This window comes from Nerophis lumbriciformis, linkage group LG01, assembly GCF_033978685.3.
Source record: "Nerophis lumbriciformis linkage group LG01, RoL_Nlum_v2.1, whole genome shotgun sequence".
Classification (NCBI taxonomy): domain Eukaryota; kingdom Metazoa; phylum Chordata; class Actinopteri; order Syngnathiformes; family Syngnathidae; genus Nerophis; species Nerophis lumbriciformis.
The window spans coordinates 43,072,746-43,095,685 of record NC_084548.2 but is presented as its reverse complement, the minus strand read 5'-3'; the positions used below and the strand labels follow the sequence as shown (position 1 = coordinate 43,095,685).

Below are 22,940 nucleotides of genomic sequence, written 5' to 3'. Positions count from 1 at the left end.
TATTTTAGTCAAGCTTTGAAAAAAAAAGATATTATTGTTGCCTCATTGCCGTTTTCAAATATTTATGGCTTATGTGACATAAATTATGTCCAAGTCTCCATATCCCCTGAATGGGGTTCAGTTCCTACTAATGAAGAAAAATAAACATCAACAAGACTGGCCTAAAAATAAAAATGTTTTATCAAGAGTATAACTCGACATACATTAACAGATTACAGTACGAATGGAGTACAGATAGTTTGTATACAGAGAAACAGTGTATGGTACATTACGTAAAACATATGTTGAGAAACATACATTCATACTGTACTGAGATATTGATATTTTGATGACGGATTACGTGTGTTCATTGCTTTTTTTCCAAGCATAAGCGAAAAAGGGCATGGCACGTTGACTCAACATTCATTAACATGTGATGGTGACGTTTGTTTGTGTTTATCTAATAATAAACACAAACAAGCTCCATATAGCAGGAGCAGCGCCGGAATGTGGCGCTTGCAGGATGGGGAGGAATGCCTTGACCACGCCCCTTCACCGTGGCCTCTCCAATCAGAAAAGCTGGTCGGTTTCAGGGCACCCGCCGAGTCCCAACAGGAGAAAAACAACGCGTTGGATATTTGACAAAACTAATATTTTACGCCACACTTCGCCCGGGAGGCAACTTATCTGGCGTGGGAAGTCACTCCAACGCCGAGCTGAGAGCTTTTTTGTTGCTCTTTCCAACCGTCCGGCCGGTGTTGTTTATGTGTAGTAAGGGGGAGCTTGAAACCGGCCTCCCTTGCCCCATTTCCTCGGTTGTTTTCCTCCTCGCGCCTGGATTCTCCATGTTGTTGCTGCGAAAGTGACGACTTGGCGGCGACGGGAGAAGGGGGCTGCCCGCTCGTATCACCACCGAATAGCTCAGGAAAACCGAGGGGGTGGTCACCCATATATCACCCGGGGAACATATCCATGTGCCTTTCCCTCCTCCTCGATCGGTCTGCGAAGGAAGAAGAGCGAGGAAAAACGGCGGGGAAATAAAGAAAGCGAGGGCACCTCATCGACGCCACTCTCACCGAGGCGGCTGACAGGCGAGCTGGGTGACTACTTGATTGGTCCGTGAAGACAAAACCCAATGAGGGATGCCCATCAGCGCCCGGGGTCAGGTTTTGTGGAATTTGAGGGCTCTGTGATTGTCAGATGGAAAGTTCTGTTATCACCCAAGTGCAGAAAGAAGACGTCCAAGTGTCACCAAAAACAGGTGAGTCGATGTGCTGTTGTTTTAACCCTTATTCCTCCTTCTTTCGATCTGCAATCCACGTTTAATGCTCATGGGCACAATTGTGGGTATACACGACAGTCGCAATAAGTGTAAAATAAAACTACGAACTGCGCACTCAATTTGAATGTGATCTAAACTTTGAAGTTCCCAGACGTCTTATCATGTGCTGCTGTGATAATCGCTGCAAATATTAGTGTTCCCAAAACCAAGGTGCTCAGTATTTATTTGTCTCTCAAGTTGCAGCTTGTTTGGCACAAACCCACACTTACTACGAGAAGAACAGGCAAAAGTGCCGCCAAAATCGGCAGCCTCACAGCGGGTCAAATTACGAAGGGCTTATCGGTACCCATCCAGGGATTGCCTTGCTTTTTTGAGTGTTTGCATGAAGCCACCAAACACCGTAAATAACCACGCTGCCATTGGAGAATGTGTATAGAAAAACCAGGTGCCGCGGTGCTGACAGCGGAATGCACACCCCCACTGCACACGCCCATTGTGACGCCGTTCAAAGATTCTGTTTGTGCGCTTTTCTTGGCCTTGAAAGCGGCTCAGCTGCCTGATTCATGTTTTGCTTGTTAATGTAGCGCACAATGCATGATTGCACGTAGTGTTGCCTCAGTAACCAGGCACAGTGTGTTTAGGAAAGGGTGGCTCCAACAGATAGAAGGGCATTGGATTTGTCTGTGGAAATAGTCTTCTTCCCAGGCGTCCAGCAGCAGAGGATATGTGAAATACACTCTCACTAGTCTTCCTGTTGGAAATCAATAAGCAGATCAGGTAACAAATCATTGTATTGAAAGTCTTTGAAAGGCTTTTGTTTGTGACTGTCAATCAACAAATGAGGATCTGTGTTCTTTGTCTCTTAAACAGTGTGTGTGTTCTGCCTGCCGTCTTTACAGCACGGAGGGTTAGCACAGATTACACATGATGAAATACACAGCTGGATCAGCACACTTTGAGGCTGTTTTACAGCAGTTCCTCTTTCTAGGAACCTTGAGTAGGCCTTGCATTGTGGGGCGTGATTGAACTTGTCACACAGATCACAGAAGAGGTCTTGGGAACAATCAAAATAGCAATAGCCGATCATAGCTTGTAGAGGTGTGACCGCTGGCCGGGGGAAATAGAAAAGGCCTTGGAATGTTCTCTGTCTGTGCTTTCTGTCAAAAGTACTGCTGTAAAGTGTGGGTTTTCCCGCCCTCTGTGATTACATAACCAGCACCGGCCATTTGCAGCAGCAGAGGCAGCCGCATTAAAACCAGATTTCATGTTGCAGGCTTTCAGATGGACGGCGGACGCACATGTTTGCAAATGTTACAAGCTCCGACTCATAAGACTAGTTGATACTATTTCATTCCTGGTGACTGGTTGTAACCTGTATATGTCCAAGAAAAAAACACATTTTAATCACTGTCCTTTTTCCCTGTGTGTGTGTGTGTGTGTTTGAACAGGCCAGGTGAGCCGCTCTGCCCTGAAGCAGCCTCGGAGTTGTAACATCTTCAAAGCACTCTTCTGCTGCCTCCAAGCTCAGGATGGCCCCAAAATACCCCCACCACTGCCACCACCCTCCCAGCAGGCCTTGTTGGAGGCACACGAAAATGGGACAGTTGTCAAGGTAACACAATTCTCATTCCAGAAACAATTACAATCACACTGAAATAAACTTACCAGCCAAACATTAGATTCACCCGCAAAATCTAATCAGATCCAATAATGGCTCAGTATGAAAACATTTTTACAGCCTCGCAAGCTTTTACAATAAGCCTATTGTTATATTAATTCCTCTCTGACAATGTCAATCAAAACTACACATCGCTTTCTTTTTGTTAAAATGTTTCAACTCATTAGAATCCCACAAGAGGTGCAAATACCTGATGTTATGTCGTTTTGAGAATGATTCTGAATACATGTATGTGTCAACACAACATTGTTTATGAATATGATAACACATCTGTAAATGTTAAACGGCGTGTGTGGAATGTTGATTCTACCTGGATGATAAGAATTAAAGCAGACATGAGTATCGGCTGTTCAATGGGTGATTAAATTGCTGAAGTGGAAGGGATAGAAAAAATAAGGAACAGAGCGTTTACTGCACATGTTTGTGGATGCTCTCATCTTGATTAGATTTTTCATCACCATTCGAGGCATATTCATGAGATCCCTTGTCGTAATCTTTACCTCTCAATGATATGCACGTTAGGCAACATAGCAATAATTCATGTCAATCTGACAGCAGACATGAATAGCAAAGCTCACAGTGACAAATAATTTGAATTCCATGTATTTTTATGTCCCACATGATAATTTTAAAGGGGAACCTGTTTTGATTTTAAAATTTTAAAACAGATAGACACCTGGGACCACAAATAAACAATTATTCCACTTTAATATTTCTGACTTTTATTTACACAAGTATGATACTGTTTTTTTAGTTACAGTGCCTTGCAAAAAAGAGTTGGCCCCACCTTGTTAAATGTGCTTGCCATAAACAATAAAGCTTTGGTTTTCATGTGAATTGCGCCATTTTTGTGACTGTCATGCTCTTAATTTACAAACAAAGCACACACTGGTCAAATGACTGAGATGAAAGTAGCATTCAGAAGTATGTGTGTGTTCTTAGTTGTGTGAACCCAGCCTCCTGCCTGAGGTGAATGTCCAGGACCAAGGAAAGATCTGCGTGGTCATAGATCTGGATGAGACGCTGGTGCACAGCTCTTTCAAGGTGGGTAAAAGTCTTTACATGCATTGTTGATTCCAAATGTCTTCTGTGTTTTGACCTTTCAAGATGCGTTCTTAAATGACAAAAAGTAACATTTAGTACATACTTGTGTTTATTCAAGCTCTAAATAGGGTTAATAAGGTTCTTGTAAATGCAAATGAAAGTTTATAAAATCAGCGTCTGTAAAGCATGAAGTACATTATGTTTGTGCAGTCAATGCCATGTTATTTATGGTTGCAGTGTGGCATCCAAGTGTTCAGCTGTTATGTAACGCCATGTGAGCATACACAAGGGATTCACGAGCATGCGCATCCCAACCGTCTCCTCTTTGTTTCCCCCTTCCAGCCAATTAACAATGCAGACTTCATTGTGCCTGTTGAGATAGAGGGGACCACACACCAGGTAAGCTACTGTGCAAGTGTGTTTGCCTCACAGGTTCAGTGGGTGCGGGGGTTGTGTGTGTGTGCTGTGCTGATGTCTTTTCAGCAGTCACTGAGCTGGAAGGGATGGGTCTCCTGGCTCATGATAGCTGTGCAGAGACCTCTACTGGCCAGATGTTGAACAAGGAATATTACCAGAATAGGAACAGTAGCGGGAAGAACCTCAACCTAGACCATCCTAGATGTTGTCAATAGGCGATGCCCACATTGTTAACTGTGGACGAGGGTGTCTACAGACTTTGTGCAATTCCCTGTTGATGCTAACTGAGACTTATGCAACATGTAAAATATGTGCTTGACTGACTAAATGTGATCCCTGGGATGTCGTATGCTGCAAAAGAATCTGTGCAGGCCTCTGCCTGGTTCAAGTAATCCAGGATAGGCTGGTTAACACTGGCATGGCCTATTCTTGATTACTTGTTTCAGGAAGTGACCATCAGCAGCTAATGGAAGGAAAGAATGCCTCCGATTTTCTAATAGACTAAATAAGCTTACTGTGACATATTCTGACTGTACACTTACTGACGCTCTCTGTGTTCCCAGGTGTACGTGCTGAAGAGGCCGTATGTCGACGAGTTCCTGCAGCGAATGGGGGAGCTGTTTGAGTGTGTGCTCTTCACCGCCAGTCTGGCAAAGGTAGACTTTCACAATTTAGTCCTCTCCACGTGTTGTACCAGCTATGGTTTAATGTCTAATCTCATTTTGTGTCTCCTTACACTATGATAGCAGCTGCCTTAACATGATTAGTTTGCGTGCTCATACTGTAGTTGTTGAAATGTTAGTTTCCTCAGTAGCTCCCCTCACTTTCTCCCTTACTCTTCACTGACTTCCACCAGTACGCTGACCCAGTGACGGACCTGCTAGACCAGTGCGGTGTCTTCCGGGCTCGGCTATTCCGGGAATCTTGTGTCTTCCATCAGGGCTGCTATGTGAAGGATCTGAGCCGCCTGGGCCGGGATCTCCACAAAACCCTAATCTTGGACAATTCTCCCGCCTCCTACATCTTTCACCCGGATAATGCTGTGAGTTTAAATCTGCTCCAAGTAGCCCTGTTGATGTGAAACTATGATGCATCAAATGTTGTTAAACAAGCAAGTACAGTCAAACCTCTTGTTAGTGGCCACAAATATTTCCCACGCAGAGAAAAGTAGTGTTATAAACCTTGGATATAGGGGCTACCTGTTTTGTGTCCCAGAATGGTTTTGTCACTTTATATCACAGCCACTAATATCCACATTTGCTGCAATGATGTTAATAGATGAAGTCTCAATTATTGTTATTCTAAAATTGTTTACTCTTTTTAGGAAAAACTTGCCATTTTATTATTTATTTTCCTGTAAGAATTGCTTTTTTACATAATACTTACGTTTAATAATTTAATAAATATCAAATTAGAAACGATGCTCACTTGCGGTTTACTTAAACCTATTACGGACATTTTCATGCACGTCATATTGTTCCGTGCCAACGAGTATTCTCTCTCATTTGTTCTCAAACTTTTAACGAATCCGTTAGCAGCAGCTCTTTACTCTTGCCGTCTCAATAAATCATCGCCAATACTAACGTCTCATCCCGTATCCAGCTTCAAAATCTGAGTTCGTCATGGCTCCATCCATTGTGAAGCCTGGCTCAAAATGGCTCCCAACCTGCATACAGTGGCCCATTTTGTATTTTCTCTTGGGTGGTCACTATAGACAAGTTTGACTGTTGTTAATTGTTGTTTTTTTGACGGAATACAACACTTTATATGTAATAGTGGCAATATTCCAATTGGATTATTATAACACCAAATTATGATAAAGTTCTCATATTTTGTTAGTTGAGAAGTAGAAGGACTGGGGTGACAGATTAGACATTAAATATTTGTCCATGTCTCAGGTTTAATGCGTAGTTCAAATAGTTTTACTGCTTGAGACATATTCTAGACAGATGTAGAATTACTTGTAGGGTGGCGCGGCTCAGATGGTAAAGCGGTCATCTGGGAACTGGAGGTTTCCTGGTACAAATTCAGATTCTGCCATTCTAGTCACTGCCGTTATGTCCTTGGGCAAGACACTTCTCCCACCTTGCTCCTAGTACTACCAATTCTAGTATCTGAATATTTTGACTCTCTTGAAAAAGACATTCCTAATCTCAATTGAACTTAACTTAAAAAAAGGTAAAACAAAAAAATTGAGATCACACATTTCTTTGGTCAAAAATATATATATATCTATTTTGAGGCAGAACAATTACCTACTTCTGCTAATTAGTTAAGTTGGAACCCTTGTAAGTGTCCCTGTGTTGCCCTCAGGTCCCTGTGTTGTCATGGTTTGATGACGTGGATGATGCTGAACTCCTCAACCTCTTGCCCGTGTTTGAAGAACTTAGCCAAGCGGATAACGTTTACACCCAGTTGGACCAGCTTCGCGGACATTAAGCTGCTCAGCAAGCAACCTCTGTAGAGCTCCTCTCCAGCTGCAATGCAACCGCATATCACACATTGTAACCTGAGCTGTTGGGATGTTGTTTATTCCCACCTCCGCACAAAATCCTCTGTTAGACAATGACATTAGCACGGGCTTAAGGAAATTCCAGGCCTATAAAGCACAAAGTCTGTGCCTCAATTTACAGAGTGCATTCGAAGGCCTTTAGCATGCTCTTGATCACGCCAACCACTATTGGAAATCACCACCAGAGTGAGCAAACAACAACCAAAGCGCCACCATCAAAATCACTCCTGTTTGTGTCAACAGTGCAATGGTTGTTTTGGCAAATCAGAAGCCTGTATGCCCTAACATAACTTTGGAACGTGGTTTTATTGAGTGTGCCTTTAACGAACGACTTAAAAACTATTTTTTAACATTTTCACCAGATTTTATACATGATTAATTTTTTGATAGGAGAATCTATTTTTTTAAACTGTTCTATGCAAGTCAGTTTTGTCAATAATTCCAATGAGTACATCAACATTAGCCTTAACTAAAGTTGAGCATCAAAACAAATGTGTGTTTTATTAGTACAGTTCTACATTCATGTTTTCTACATGACATTCTTTAATTGAATTTCATATGAGTTTCAGATTGAAAAACGGGGCAAAAATCTCCTTGATATGACTGTACACACTGGAATATTGTTGGCACATAGCATGATCATGAATACCAGATTCAATCAAACTTTATAGTTTCCTGATCATCATATGACAACACATTTTTTTACAGAAAATGCTTAGATCTAAAACGGTGCCTTTCTAAAATTGAGACCAATAAAGATGATCTGCCTGAAAGAGATTGGATGCATCATGCTGGGCATGAGGAAACACTGTCGTAAGCAAGTGTGAAGCCATGAGGCTGTGGTACTTGCATTGTAACACTTGAAAATGTCCCATTTTTTTTATGTGAGTGTTTTTTCTATATTTATTGGCCAAAATCTGTATCGTCCAGTAATTGCTCAAAATGTTGTATGGTTTATATTCCACTTATTAACTTTAAGGCTGACCTTGTGTTTAAAGGTAATACAGTATCTGTGCCTAAAGTTCAATAAAAGTCCAACTTACATCTGCAATTCAATCAATACATACATGTTATTTCAGCTGTCAGTCACTCAACATGTTTCAATTTTAGGTGTTTTTTATTTTGGGTATGTCTCCTGGGGTTTTATGTGATGTTTAATGCCTAATGCAATTATTGTTTGCATGTCAAGTAGTTTAAAAAAAGACAATTGAAATGTACCTTTTGTGATGACCCAAAGTATTTGTCTTTGTTTAAAATGTAAATCACTGTGTCTACCATATTTGACCAAAACTATAAAACACAAGGTGCTACCAATTTTTAATAGCAATAAAAATTGGTTCTATTTTCCTGTATGAGTGCTTTTGTGTCATTTCTTGCCTTACGTCAATATATTATACAGCAAATAAATCACCAATTTAAAAAAAACATTTATTGCAAGTTATTTGTGAAAGAAAAACAGTCTATAGTATGTAAATGCACAAATGTGGATAATCACAATATATAAAGTCAGATAACAAAATGCCGGATGAGTTAACAAGCTTCCAATCAGAACTTTTAGAGAAATATTGCAACCTTCAACGCAAGAAGGATGATATTTTTGACAGAAAAGCAATTATGTCATAACATGCCACAATTTACTAGGACCCAATCACACTTGCATGACGTCATTACTAGTTTGCTTGATAGCGATGATGGCTTTAAGACACTGTAATCTATCATAGTTCAAAGAGCATTTCTCACCACGTCACATTGGGGCAATATCCATCTATCAACCTTGCATTTTCAGGTTTGTTTTAAAATGCCATATCTGTGTTGTAATGTCACAACTATACGATGCATTCTTAACACAGAACACAATATTTACCTTATCATCGAAATAAGTGACCAACTTGGGTTAAACTAAACAGTAGGTCGTGTTAAGGTCATGACAAAGGGATCATAATTGAAATACGTAAAAACAGTGTAGTTCATTCATTTCCAACATTCGAGCTTTGAGGCCCGTGTACATGTTATAATCGCGTCTACATAAAGCTTGTCGATTTGTTCAGTCCATCTTAAGTGATAGTCTCCAGAATGAATGGTTGAATCCTTGTATTGTTTTCAGTAGGCGGACGTAAGCTCTTCGTGTGCTCTTGCTACCAGTGATGGTGGTGCAGTATAAGGTGTCGGCCATTTTAGGTAGTCGGTGACAAACTGCGAAGCACTTTTCAATTTAGCTTGTGATATTATTACAGATTCGCATTTATTCTTACGCGTTACCCTAAACCAAAGTCGCCGTCGTGTGATTCTCAATTGACGTTAGACATTACTTTCATTTATTGCGCCATCCTCTCGCCGGAAATAGGTCTGCAATTTTCTGGGCGTTTCCATGGTGACATCAGCAGGCCCCTGTGTGACACGTCCAGTTTAGCTCCCGCAAATCAACCCGAGACAGAAAGTAGAACGGCACACAAAACGACCCACCGGAGCGCAGAACAGGTGAACGGAACTTACATTACTTGAGAAAACATTGGCATGTTGGATTTTGAGTGTAATTTCCATGTGTTTTGGTTAATTGTCGAGATAACTGAATTGTGGCCACAGACCAGCTCGCGAACACTAGCTTAGCAGGCTGCTGTTATGATAGCGCATTTGGCTAGCACCTCTAGCTATTAATAACACTTAGCAGCCGACAAACAAACTGTTGCGCAGCGTATGTTTTTCTCATTTAAATGCTTATTTGTTTTAATTATACGTAAGTGTCTTATGTTTGTCGGTCATTTTATCGTAAAACCAACTGTTCTGTGTCTTTGCTTTGTCTTTTGATTTGTGCTAGTTTAGATACGTAGCACGCAGTTAGTTGTACGACACAAAGCCAAACACACATTTATGTCCTCTTTAACAGACCACAGGTCATTTTGTAGCTTTTATAATAACAATGTTGGTGAGAAGATGACTTAAATTGTAATTCCGCAAAGCGAAAACGATAAACGAGAGTATTATATTTGTAGTATACGTCCGCGTTTCACAGGAGCGATACTTGGTACGAAGAACTTAGACCAGGGGTCTGCAACCTTTACTATCAAAGGATACATTTTGTTGCCTCTTTTACTGAGGAAAAATTGCGCAAAACCTAACACAGCATATACACTTTTAAAAGTTTTCATCTTTTTGATTTTACAGGAAACTAATCTGTCTATGTAAAATTTAACTATTCATGGTGAGCTTACCCAAGGGGTTGTACGCTCCAGAAGCTGAACTGAACACACAGGCTTCTAGTCTCTCATTTGCCTCCCTTACACCTCATGACTCAGCCTGTGCGCATTCACAGCCTCACAAACACTTAGAAATTATAAAACTCTTTTTAAAAATTCTAATTTTTCTCACTCCGGGATTTAAACAAATCTAAGGGAGCCACAACAAGGAGGCAGAAGAGCCACATGTGGTTCCAGAGCCGCAGGTGGCAGACCCCTGACTTTGATCAAATTATAAAAATACTTAGTCTTCACAAAAAGTCTAGTAATAGCAGAGTGTCTATATGGGTTATGTGTTACTGCTGTACTCAAGTCACTTTCTAAGGTTCGAGACAAAGTAAATAACTGGTGATAAAGTGAACTCTGAGAGTAAATGTTGTCATTGTTGCAAAAGAAAGGCTTGCTGTTACTTCTCAAGGTTAGTTTTCATTGTGAGCAATAATGAAACCTTGAAAATGTCCCTTTCTTTTTCAGATCTCAGCTTCCTGTTCCATCATGAATGTGTTTGATCGCAACATCAACTTTGACGCCCTCTTCAAGTTCTCCCAAATGTACGTAACGTGACACATGTCAAACCTGCTCCTAATCTACATCAATAACCTTCCTTATCAATGCTTTTTGTCTTGCAGATCTCATTCCACCCAGGTGCACTTGAAGAATGTGTATTCCAGCTTGGCTGTGTGTATGTTTCTGGCTGCAGCTGGCTCCTATGTCCATGTGGTCACCCGCCTCTTCCAGGTAATAAAAATACATTTGGCCGGGATTTCTCTGTATAATGTAATTTAACTTGATTTATATTCCTAAAGATGTAGTAGGTACGTGACCTACTTATCTCCATTGCAGCGGTGGCTAGTGCCTGCTCAGATCAAGGTGGTTTGCGACGTGCGACATTATTTTCTGTGTGGGGTGCGTTATTTTTGGACTAATTGGAGAATACAGAGGTTAATGACGTAGTTCACATTTCCTAGAAGTGCCCCGACTTCGAAATTCCTTAGTTTGATTTCTGGAATAGCCATTAATCAACACACAAAATTGTATAGCTCCAGATCATACAACATTAAACTCTTAAGATAAGTTTGCAATGCTTTACTTATATTTTAAAAAAAGTGTATACTGTTAGTATATATCTATGCAATCCTGAAATATGAAGTCAATCTGAGCATTAAAACATGTTTTTTGTGCTACTTAAAACTCTGTCCGCAGCAGCCAATATTAAAATCTACAAAAATTGTGTAATATTTTATCCAGAAAAACTCCATTATGGTCAGTAATGGTGATAATCTTTGGGCACCTCACGATTCGATTACGATTCGATTGAAAATCGACTATCGATGCATCTTTAATTTATGTATATTAATGGAGTTTAACTATTCTCTTTGTTTCGCTAAATAAGTGCTTTTATCACTTGCAACTTTTAAAAACAGAAACAATTAAATTAATTCCCACATTTATTAAAGTAATGGAAATGTGTACAAAACTGGAACATAAGTGCCCTTTGGCTCCCTGCGGTCAGCCAAAATTTTAAACTGTCTGCATTACTTTATTTACAAAAAATAAATCGACTCGATTAATGACATTTCATATTAATGGACAATTATTCACTCTAAATGGTGTTTTATGATGTTTTTTAAACCATTTAAAACGGCATGCCTGTATGCTCTTGCCCCTAATTAACTAAATAAAATTATAATTAATTATTTTTTCATTTTTAAGTGATTTTTTTTGGCTTACTGAACTAACTAAATAAACCAACCATATGCTTTTTATTTCATGCATTTATAACAAATAATAAGGGAGCTATGTTGTTTTGAAGGTAATTTTCCAAAATATAGGTCACACATTTTCTATGGTCTTATTGGATAAATCAAGATAAAAAAGCGACTGATTCTTTAACTTCAAAAATTCTTAGCTTTCTTAATATTTGGCTTATCACAATGGTTCTTGCAAGTACCATTGGAAAACATTTTCCAAGGTCTTTAAATGCTATCAAATGTTTTGAGATATATTGCATTAGAAATTTGTTGTCACGCACCTAAAATATGTGTTGATGTATCCACAAAAATGACATAAAAAACTTGAATTGGGCGTCAAAGGTTTGTATATGCACTGTGGTTGACTGGCTACAGACCCAGGTTGTAGTCAGCCCCTTGCCCCAAGTGAATTGAATTGAATTATTTATTTCAAACCTGCACAGTACAACACTTTTTTTTTTTACATTTTGGCAGAGACATTTATGCAAGGCTTGAAAAGGGGTTGGATGAAGCAAATGCTTATAATATCCCAACCCCTTTCACTCATTCCACATTTAACATAAACAATATAATACAAGAACAATACTATACAAACAAAAACAAGAAAAGCTCCTGTACACTAACAATACAATAGTACCACTGTTACTATGAGACAAGACAAGACGAAACAAAACACACACACACACACAGGCCCAAACACTCTCTGACCATACACCTCTCTCTTATCGCTCTGTGCTGAGGGCATCACTCTCTTTCCTCCTCGTACTTCTTCAGTACTTCTTTTTTAAACAGTCTTTTAAATTGAATCATGTTAGAACAGGTTTTTAACTCGTCCCCTAAGTTGTTCCTAAGTTGTTGTTACCTGGGACACGCTCAAGTTGAACTGTGAGGCGGAACTGGTAGAATAGGGATGGATGAAGAAACATTTCTGATCACGATTGGACGAAAGCACAATGATTGCTTGAATAGCAGAGTAATGTGTGTTCGGTCCTGTTCTCACCTTGGCTGTGTTGTGGTCATCAGGGAGGAATGCTGTCTGCTCTGGGATCTCTGGGAATGATGATCTGGCTCGCCATGACACCACACAACCCACAGACAGAGAAGAAGAGGCTGGCTATCCTCGCTGGATTCGCCTTCCTTACTGGTACCCTGACTCATAACATTTCTATTTTGTCAGAATTAACTAATGTGTTAACGCACATTAATCCAACATCAGAAAATGCGTCTGGGGCAATAAGTATAACTATAGATTAAAAGATGCTAATTCAAAGTATAATAGTGAATCTTCCAACAACCCACGATTCGATTCCGATACTTGGGGTGACTATTCAATTTAGAATTGATTCTTGTGTCAACATTCTCGATTTATAAAAAAATATTTTCAAAGCAGATTACAAAAGCACCTCTTGGCTGCTGGCATATGATATATACCGTATTTTCCGCACTATAAGGCGCACCGGATTATTAGCCGCACCTTCTATGAATTACATATTTCATAATTTTGTCCACCAATAAGCCGCCCCGGACTAAAAGCCGCGCCTACGCTGCGCTAAAGTGAATGTCAAAAAAACGCTGCGCTAAAGTGAATGTCAAAAAAACAGTCAGATAGTTCAGTCAAACTTTAATAATATATTGAAAACCAGCGTTCTAACAACTCTGTCCCAAAATGTACGCAAATGTGCAATCACAAACATAGTAAAATTCAAAATGGTGTAGAGCAATAAATAGCAATATAATGTTGCTCGAACGTTAATGTCACAACACACAAAATAAACATAGCGCTCACCTTCTGAAGTTATTCTTCATTCGTAAATCCTTCGAATTCTTCGTCTTCGGTGTCCGAATTGAAAAGTTGCGCAAGCGTGGGATCCAAAAATGGCCGGCTCCGCCTCGTCGAAGTCATCGGATTCAGTGTCGCTGTTGTTGTGCAGCAGTTCTGTGAATCCTGCCTTCCGGAAAGCTCGGACCACAGTTGTGACCGAAACTATCTGCCCAGGCATTTACGATCCACTGGCAGATGTTGGCGTATGTCGACCGGCGCTATCTGCCCGTCTTAGTGAAGGTGTGTTCGCCTTCGGAGCTGTGTGAAAAAAGCCACCCGGCCTCTTCGCGTAAACTTCCCTTAACCACTCGCTCATCTTTTCTTCATCCATCCATCCCTTCGAGTTAGCTTTTATGATGACGCCGGCTGGAAAGGTCTCTTTTGGCAAGGTCTTCCTTTTGAATATCACCCTGGGTGGAAGTTAGCATGGCAAGCTAGAACCACAGTGAAGGATGACTTCTCATTCTCTGTGGTGCGAATATTCACCGTACGTGCTCCCGTTCCACAGTGCAGTTCACAGGAATATCAGTTGCTGTGAAATACGGTAGTAATCCGTGTGCGGATGGAGAGATTGCGTCTTTTTATGAACCGGATCCTTGTCCTTTGTAGGAGCCATTTTGTGGTCTTTACAGATGTAAACAGGAAATGAAACGTACGGTGATATCCGCGCGTTTTTTCTTCTTCTTCCGGGGGCGGGTGAAGCGCTTCCTGTTCTATGGGGGCGGGTGAAGCGCTTCCTGTTCTATGGGGGCGGGTGCTTTCCTTGGCGGTTGCTTGCGTAGAAGAAGAAGCGCTTCCTGTTCTACCGGGAAAAAAGATGGCGGCTGTTTACCGAAGTTGCGAGACCGAAACTTTATGAAAATGAATCGTAATAAAGCGCACCGGGTTATTAGGCGCACTGTCAGCTTTTGAGAAAAATTGTGGTTTTTAGATGCGCCTTATAGTGCGGAAAATACGGTATGCACAGCAAGTAAGCACGGAGATTAACTTAAAAAGCGTATTTAAAAATGGATTACTTAAAAAAAAAAAATATATATATATATATATATATATCGTATTTTTCGGAGTATAAGTCGCACCTGCCGAAAATGCATAATAAAAAAGGAAAAAAACATATATAAGTCGCACTGGAGCCTGGCCAAACTATGAAAAAAAACTGCGACTTGTAGTCCGAAAAATACGATATATACATATATATAATTTTAAAAATTATTAATCTATTCAGAATCGCGATTTGGATGTGAATCAATCTTTCTCACCATCCCTAACTGGTACCTGGGATTATGTATGGCTCCTCAACAGTACTAATTTCGTGTACTTTTGTCTGTGGTCGGTCATGAGTAGCAATGTGAATCCTCCAACAACTCAAGACCCAACTTGGGGTAATTTGATTCAGGAGCAATTCTTGATTAAAACTGATTCCTGCAAAATATTGTTGGGCATAAAACATATAATTAAAGCTTTATTATATAAAGATAGATTACAGGCTACAAAAGCCCTTCTTGGCTGCTGACGTACAACATACGCACAGAGAGTAAGCCTAAAAGCATATTTTAAAAAATGTACCGGTAATTGAAAATTATTGATCAATTCAGAATGAATAAACAGTTATTGTGAATCGATGTTTGTTTGTTTTTATACCCCGAGTGCAGAATCACTGAAAATCTCTGTATTGTCTCTGAAAACACATTTCGGGCAGTAATTATTTAAAATTATTCCACAGCGACTCTGATTTATCTGATTAAAATGTTTATTATTTGACAGCCCTGTTTATTTTACGACTCACTTGCCCTAACTAATTTGAACTTCTCCCTTCTCCCTCCAGGTGTTGGCCTTGGGCCCACCATGGACTTTGTCATCGCAGTCAATCCAAGGTATGCCAACATTGCTGTAATGTTTAACTTGTGCAGCTAATAATCTTCGGGCATAAAGAGCATTGGCAACAATTTGTCCTCACATTTCCTCTCCACATCTCACATAATCTTGTGTTCACTATCATTCTCTGGAAGGTTGCAAGTGAAAACTGATTTTTGCATCTTATATGGTGCAAAAGTGATGACATTGAGTGGCATCATCATTGTTTAGCCTTCATATCAAACATATGTTCATGGCCTGTCATAAAATGTGCCCAAGATTAATATTTATAGTCTGATTTTCATAAATGCATATTTTATTGTTAGTTCTTTAACACTAGGGTTTTCAAAGTGTCACGGTGAGTGAATTTAATGCAGTTATGTATTACAGTTGGGGCCTCTGAAACATTTTGTGAAGTGTTCCTTTTTACTGTAGGAACTAAAAAATAAAACAAATATCCTATTACCCTGAGACATAAGTTAGTTTAGCAGATTTGAAAAAATATATTTTTCAACTTTTGTCAAGTTGCCTACAGTGAAGTTTTTTGTTGCCTCCGTAACATTGTGCAAACCTGTTTTATACAATTTTACCCTTCTACTAATATTTTTTAACATATTCTTACATCTATTAGTTCAAATATTTGATTGGGAGCAGTTTATGGGTATATCAAGTATTCTTGTGACTTTTTTTCAACCTATCATGGATGTTTTTTGTTAGGATTTGTGTGTCTTCTGTACGGATAAACAAACTCATGTTTCATCTTCTTTTCTCTCTTTTGCAGCATCATTTTGACAGCATTCTTGGGAACCTCTGTTATTTTCATTTGCTTCACTCTCAGCGCCCTCTATGCCAAGCGCAGGAGCTACCTGTTCCTCGGAGGTAAAGTAACTCCCAGACACTAAAAGCATTACATATAATGTATGTATGTATGTGAGGCTTCCTTGCATCTGCATGCATACATTGTATGGACAGAGTATTTGGACACCATCATTTACACATTCAGGGACAAAAAGGTTCACTCAAAATGATTACACTTTTTTATGTGGAAACTAAAAACTCTAAAGGCATTAAGCAGAGTAAGGAAAATATGTCATTTTTTCTTAACTTTTTAGGTCAAAAACAGACATATACGGGGCATTGTACTCATCTGCTGTTGCGGACATAAAATTAGCCTTCTTCAGGTCTTTGAACAGAGTCTTCAATGCATCTCTAGCAAGTATATTAACTTAAAAGTGTCTGAGAGGGTTGTTTTTAAGTGTTGTTGTCATACTTGTCATTTTGTTGTCATTTATCACCTCATCTACAATGCCCCGCCTGCATTCTTTCATGGTTTCAGAATCTGCAGAGCTCCTCCCTCTTTGCTAAAATCCAAAAACGCAAAGGAAAGCTGCTGTTGCTCTCTCTAGCTGTGCACTGTTTGTACGCACCATGGTGGTACAGCTGCTGTAGGAAGATGCAAACAAACTGCACTTTTGCTGCAATGTCTCTAAACATTGTAGCTGTAGTAGTGCAACACTATCATTACAAATGAAACATCCTTTGGCGTTTTGTTTTTTTCGTTAACCCATGCAGGAATGAACTACATTGTGGGTGGACTGTTGCTATGCTACGCATAGTGTTGTACTCATGGTCTATACCAGTGGTTCTCAACCTTTTTTCAGTGATGTACCCCCTGTGAAATTTTTTTTAAATTCAAGTACCCCCTAATCAGAGCAAAGCATTTTTGGTTGAAAAAAAGAGATAAAGAAGTAAAATACAGCACTATGTCATCAGTTTCTGATTTATTAAATTGTATAACAGTGCAAAATATTGCTCATTTGTAGTGGTCTTTCTTGAACTATTTGGAAAAAAAGATAAAAATAACTAAAAACTTGTTGAAAAATAAACAAGTGATTCAATTATAAATAAAGATTTCTACACATAGAAGTAATCATTAACTTAAAGTGCCCTCTTTGGGGATTGTAATAGAGATCCATCTGGATTCATGAACTTAATTCTAAACATTTCTTCACAAAAAAATAAATCTTTAACATAAATTTTTATGGAACATGTCCACAAAAAATCTAGCTGTCAACACTGAATATTGCATTGTTGCATTTCTTTTCACAGTTCTTTTTGACAGACATTTTAGTGACCAACCTGAGCTTGTGCTTCACTGAGTTTATGAACTTACATTCATATTTTGTTGAAGTATTATTCAATAAATATTTATAAAGGATTTTTGAATTGTTGCTACTTTTAGAATATTAAAAAAAAATCTCACGTACCCCTTGGCATACCTTCAAGTACCCCCAGGGGTATGCGTACCCCCATTTGAGAACCACTGGTCTATACCATGTAGATATTTTCGCTGACAAATAGGGTTTTCAGTTGCATTACATAGCCCTGCAGGGGGTTAGTCCATTTATAATGTATAGTAGCTTAGATTTCAGATGAACAAATGAGCTCCTGGCTTTACTTTTGTTGGATCAATGGATTACCAAAATGTGCTTTGAAACACGCTTTTGTCCTTACAGTGTATTAGTCCCCTCATGGTCTACGTGACATTTGCTCAATGTTTGGTTGTTGTCAGGCACATTGATGTCAGGCCTGTCCATCCTCTTCCTGATGTCGCTCATGAACATGTTCTTTGGATCTGTGATGCTCTTGAAGGTAAGTGCAGCATTGTCTCGCCACATATTCAGCACACTGCCGAGTTAAAGCTGACGTGAATCTTTCCCCCCACAGGCTCACATGTACCTGGGCCTGCTCATCATGTGTGGATTCGTCCTGTTTGACACTCAGCTCATCATCGAGAAGGCAGAGAATGGAGACAAGGACTATGTCTGGTGAGGACGTTAGCCCGTGTCCTCATGATAGGACACAAACTAACTACATTTGTGGCCTGGTGCAGGCACTGTGTGGACTTGTTCCTCGACTTCATCACCATCTTCAGGAAACTGATGGTCATCCTTGCCATGAACGACAAGGTACTTTTGCTGTTGTCGCATGTTTGCTGATGCTCGTTACCGCATAGAGCAGGGGTGTCAAACTCAAATACAGAGTGGGCCAAAATGAAAACTGAACAAAGCCGCGGGCCAAGGTTGAACAAATTAAGCTTTTTCATAGGGACCCAAACAAGTTTTGCATTAAATATTGAACAAGCAAGGCTTACGTATATAACTTTATAGTGACATGCAAAATCGAGTTTCAAATAATAATAATAATAATTAAAAAATATCAATGGCATGTCAAATACAATTTAAATAAAAATTGAATGCCTCTTTTTCTATTTGCAGCCTTCTGAGGTAAATATCAACATTAACTTTTTCCACAGGCTAATAAATTTGAAAATAAAATAATGAATAAACCAACCATTCAGGACTTTAAACTGCTCAGTTTGCAACACACTGATCTAATCTGATGTGCCCAAGCCAGATACCTGGCATCTTTTCTTGGATGCTAGTTCATTAATATCGGGGCTCAGGCCAGGGGCGTCACTAGCTTTTAAGGACAGGGGGGGCTTAGCCCCCAGGAGATGCACAGGATGCGAGCGAACGTAGCGCACGAGCACAAATCTTCACTAACGGCTAACAAAGACTTAGAAATGATTCATTCTTATTATTATTATTTCAGTCGGTTTATTTTCAATTTGTGTTCAGTACAACAACAAACATGGGTTTGCACAGTGACATTTTGTTTACAGCATCAACAAGAAACAATTACTTGCATGATCCTGAGCTGACGTAACGTCCGCTTTTCATCCCTTCCAACAACGTGCCCGCCCAGTCACAAGATATGTGCGGCTCCTGTACGCACACACGTAAATGCAACGCATACTTCATCAACAGCGATACAGTTTACACTGAGAGTGGCCGTATAAGCAACTTTAACATTGTTAGAAATATACACCACACTGTGAACCCACACCAAACAAGAATGACAAACACATTTTGGGAGAACATCCGCACAGTAACACAACATAAACACAACAGAACAAATACCCATAACCCTTTGCAGCACTAACTCTTCCGGGACGCTACAATATACACCCCCGCTACTCCCCCCCCTCCCCCCCACCACCACCACACACACACACACACACACCTTGTAGCGTCCCGGAAGAGTTAGTGCTGCAAAGGGTTCTGGGTACTTGTTCTGTTGTGTTACTGTGCGGATGTTCTCCCAAAATGTGTTTGTCATTCTTGTTTGGTGTGGGTTCACAGTGTGGCGTACATTTCTAACAATGTTAAAGTTTTTTATACTGGCACCCTCAGTGTGACCTGTATCGCTGAAGATCAAGTACTCGTTGCATTCACTTCTGTGTGCGTGCCAAAGTCGCACATATTATGTAACTGGGCCAGCACTCGTTGGACTGGACGAAATTGGGACGTTACAATTCTCGGGAGGGGCACTGAAATTAGGGAGTCTCCTGGGAGGTTTGGCAAGTATGAGATTTAGCGGTGTATTGCGGCACCGCCGCTGTATATAATCGGCAGGACAGCTCTAGTGTTAATTTGATGTCGCCTCAATTACACGGTGGGCCAAATTTGGCCCGCGGGCCAGAGTTTGACACCCATGGCAGAGAGCAAACATTGTCACGCTATGTCAGCCATCAAACATCTAAGGAATTTGTTAACAGCAAATTATCCAGAGTTGACTTTCATTTTCTCTCATCTTTCCAGGATAAGAAGAAGGAAAAGAAGTAGACGATTGTTGGCTGAAAAAGCAAGCTAACCTGTCAAAAGACGGCACAGCTTGCAACACACGATGCTTTTGTCTTTGTTTCTTTAATTAACTCCTGTGGTCTTATCTGATTTAAAATAATTTCATCTTTTTCACCTTCCAAGGGTTTTGAATGTTTGTCCATGTATACTCATGTTAGTCCTGTGAGGTGGCTGTGAGCAGGGAGTAGACTTAATGCTGCAGTGAACATGCTTGGCCTGTAGAGGGGAGCGTTGTGTCGTCAAACCTCCCCTCGTGGAGCGTTGTGTGAAGATTTTCATCATTCTTATTGTTTAGTGCCATGACTTAATGATAGGCTCCTTTTAGCCAGGTCACGTAAGCTTCTGACAGTGAAAATCGTTTAAGTTGAAGTCAAATAATTACATCCACCGATTTGCTTTATTTATGATTTTATGATTTATGCATGTCATAACACAGTGACACCAGATTCATTCACAAATAAGTAATGTTTTGAATGACCTCAACCAGGACACAGCAGAGTTTAAGATATTTTCTTTTACATCGCTTATTAAGGGGTGAGTCGACGTTATCTTTTCAACTCTGACAAATGATAAACGGGAAAGCTTTTCTTTCCCTACTGTAAATTCCAGAAAAATCTGTTAGTTTGCCAAATTAGGTGATGCTATCCTAACATTTTTGAGTGTATACTGTGAAGAATTTATTTTGTTGATGTAAAATGTAAACTAATAATTTGATACATTTGCTCAAATAAATGTTGAATGCAAAAGTTATTTTAAGATCATTGTTCATAGTCATGCTAGTTTTTCTTACTTTGAGTCTTAAGTTATGTTGACAGCAATTATTTTAATACAAGTCAAATCATTTGGAGAGAAGGCAATTCCAATCAAACTACCCTGTAGAGCAGAGCCATTCAACTGGCAGCCCAGAATTGACACCATAATAGCACCTGAGCCGAGCTCAAACTTTTTTGTAGCAAATGCCTAAAAACAGTAGAGTGCTCCTGTTGTGCAAGGAACTTGGACCACTGTAAACACATTGGCAGATACTTGCATTGACATTTTAACCTTGCTGGCAAACAGAACATTGGGGTCCAAACTTGTGATCTACATAACTGAGGTGTTCCTTGAGGCACCCTGTTTAGTACCGGTACTTTCCCTTTTGACAGTTACAATGTTCCCTTTTGACAGTTACAATGTTCTTTGTAATGGGGTTTAGAAACGTTTCTAAATTGCATTACAGATGCTGTATGTAGTCATGTGTTAACTTCTGTGATTGTACTTGTTTTTTCTCAAGGTTCCATTTTAAGTCCTCTTTTCAACTGGTGGCTTGTGAGTTCAGGTCAAAACTTTTTGCAGCAGATTAAATGTTTTTATGCTAAACTAAAAGTTGCTGTGGTCAGATGACAGCAGCATGTAAGAGCATGAAGCTAATACAACTGGTGCAGATCAAATGAAAACCTTTTTAATTATAAAGTTGAAAAACGGCAGTACGTACAGAGGATCTACCATCTAGGCGACAAACAGCAACACATGTTGAAATGAACATCATCTAAGCGAGGACATGTCCATTTTCAAAGAAAGGACAAAAAGATGAGAATGATATACATTTGAAATAAATAATACAAATACATATTCATTGAATAGTGTAGCCATTTCTCTTTCTATGTTATTATTGCTGGTATATATTACCTTTTTAAATGCATTAGGTTTTAAACAGACATTTTTCTGACAACCTTCATGGTCGCAAAACAGTATCAACATGATTGATAAAATCATTTTCATTTACACAAAAAATGTGACCGTTTTTAGCAATTTAAAAAATTAACATTCTCTTTTGTTTACTTTTTTGAACTGCCACATTAAATTAAAAAAAAAAAAAAGGATGTGAACATAAAGGAACCAGGATGGGAGAGAACAGACATGTTGCTCACTATCTAGCGGGATGACATTTGTGCTATTGTTAGCTTGGCCATGCGTTTGGAGTCCTGTACACGAGTCCACCTTGCACAGAGGTCAACGACCATCATCTGGTGGTTTTGGTTTCACTTTGTCGGGAAATCCTGAGGAGAAGTCACATTGATCCTTTTTGCTGCAAAGCAGCTATCAAGGCGGAGTCATCACCTCCTTGTAAGGTTCCTTTCCTGCCAGATGACTGCATGTTGCTGGATCAGGATGAGAGTGGACTTCTCCAGTCTGTTTGCATCATCCTTGGCTGCCGCACGATGACAGACTGTCGTACAAAGAGTCGCTGAGGGACTCGGGCGTCTCCAGAACCTGCGGGCGGCTCGGGGACAGCGCCTCCTCAGGCCGCTCCCTGAGCAGCTCCAGCCCGGCCTCTCGGCTCATCTCGGGAACGCTGGGCGTGCGAGTCTTCCCCCTGCGAGACATTCCAGACTGGACCGGGACGGGCAAGCTGCCTGGGTCCACCACACGGCTGGAGGACGGAGCGCTGGCCTTCAAGCTCTGATAGGAGGCGGACCAAGAGGAATTTTAGGTCATGTGCTCTTATGTAACAGACATCAAGAGGGTTTGAGAAATGTGTGAATTATTAAAATCCTGCTGATGAATTATTTCACAGGGAGAAAGTACTTCTGTGTTCCAACGTTATGTAAGATGCCGGTTTAAAAATGTATCCACAGGAGGTATTTTTAGCGCACAAGTGACAGATTAGTGCGAATCAAAG

General features: G+C 40.0%; 3 protein-coding genes across 5 annotated transcripts in view; 2 read left to right on the top strand and 1 right to left on the bottom strand.

Moving 5' to 3' along the window:
• The first annotated feature begins 564 nt into the window (after positions 1-564).
• ctdsp2 (CTD (carboxy-terminal domain, RNA polymerase II, polypeptide A) small phosphatase 2) lies at positions 565-8,264 on the top strand. Its single transcript, XM_061982430.1, has 7 exons — positions 565-1,240; positions 2,710-2,873; positions 3,882-3,983; positions 4,326-4,382; positions 4,964-5,056; positions 5,257-5,442; positions 6,714-8,264. Exons 1-7 carry the CDS (start codon positions 1,180-1,182, stop codon positions 6,837-6,839), a joined length of 789 nt encoding a protein of 262 aa, XP_061838414.1. The 5' UTR covers positions 565-1,179; the 3' UTR covers positions 6,840-8,264.
• Positions 8,265-9,154: 890 nt separating this feature from the next.
• On the top strand, positions 9,155-21,028 carry tegt (testis enhanced gene transcript (BAX inhibitor 1)). Its single transcript, XM_061982419.1, has 10 exons — positions 9,155-9,390; positions 10,620-10,696; positions 10,775-10,883; positions 12,920-13,040; positions 15,544-15,592; positions 16,354-16,451; positions 18,145-18,224; positions 18,300-18,400; positions 18,466-18,541; positions 20,237-21,028. Exons 2-10 carry the CDS (start codon positions 10,641-10,643, stop codon positions 20,258-20,260), a joined length of 714 nt encoding a protein of 237 aa, XP_061838403.1. The 5' UTR covers positions 9,155-9,390; positions 10,620-10,640; the 3' UTR covers positions 20,261-21,028.
• Positions 21,029-21,697: 669 nt separating this feature from the next.
• The window catches only part of nckap5l (NCK-associated protein 5-like), an 84,864-nt gene continuing 83,621 nt past the window's right edge, over positions 21,698-22,940 (bottom strand). For all 3 annotated transcript variants that reach the window (XM_061982389.1, XM_061982398.1, XM_061982406.1), the window contains one exon: positions 21,698-22,720. In XM_061982389.1, the coding sequence (XP_061838373.1) occupies positions 22,460-22,720 (261 nt within the window). In that variant the 3' untranslated portion in view covers positions 21,698-22,459. The remainder of the gene's footprint in view (positions 22,721-22,940) is intronic.

Coding starts and splice junctions, on each gene's coding strand:
- ctdsp2 (XM_061982430.1), top strand. CDS start 1,180: ATGGAAAGTTCTGTTATCACCCAAGTGCAGAAAGAAGACGTCCAAGTG. Junction 2,874..3,881: donor AAAATGGGACAGTTGTCAAG/GTAACACAATTC, acceptor GTGTGTTCTTAG/TTGTGTGAACCCAGCCTCCT. Junction 3,984..4,325: donor TGGTGCACAGCTCTTTCAAG/GTGGGTAAAAGT, acceptor TCCCCCTTCCAG/CCAATTAACAATGCAGACTT.
- tegt (XM_061982419.1), top strand. CDS start 10,641: ATGAATGTGTTTGATCGCAACATCAACTTTGACGCCCTCTTCAAGTTC. Junction 13,041..15,543: donor TGGATTCGCCTTCCTTACTG/GTACCCTGACTC, acceptor TTCTCCCTCCAG/GTGTTGGCCTTGGGCCCACC. Junction 15,593..16,353: donor GTCATCGCAGTCAATCCAAG/GTATGCCAACAT, acceptor TCTCTTTTGCAG/CATCATTTTGACAGCATTCT.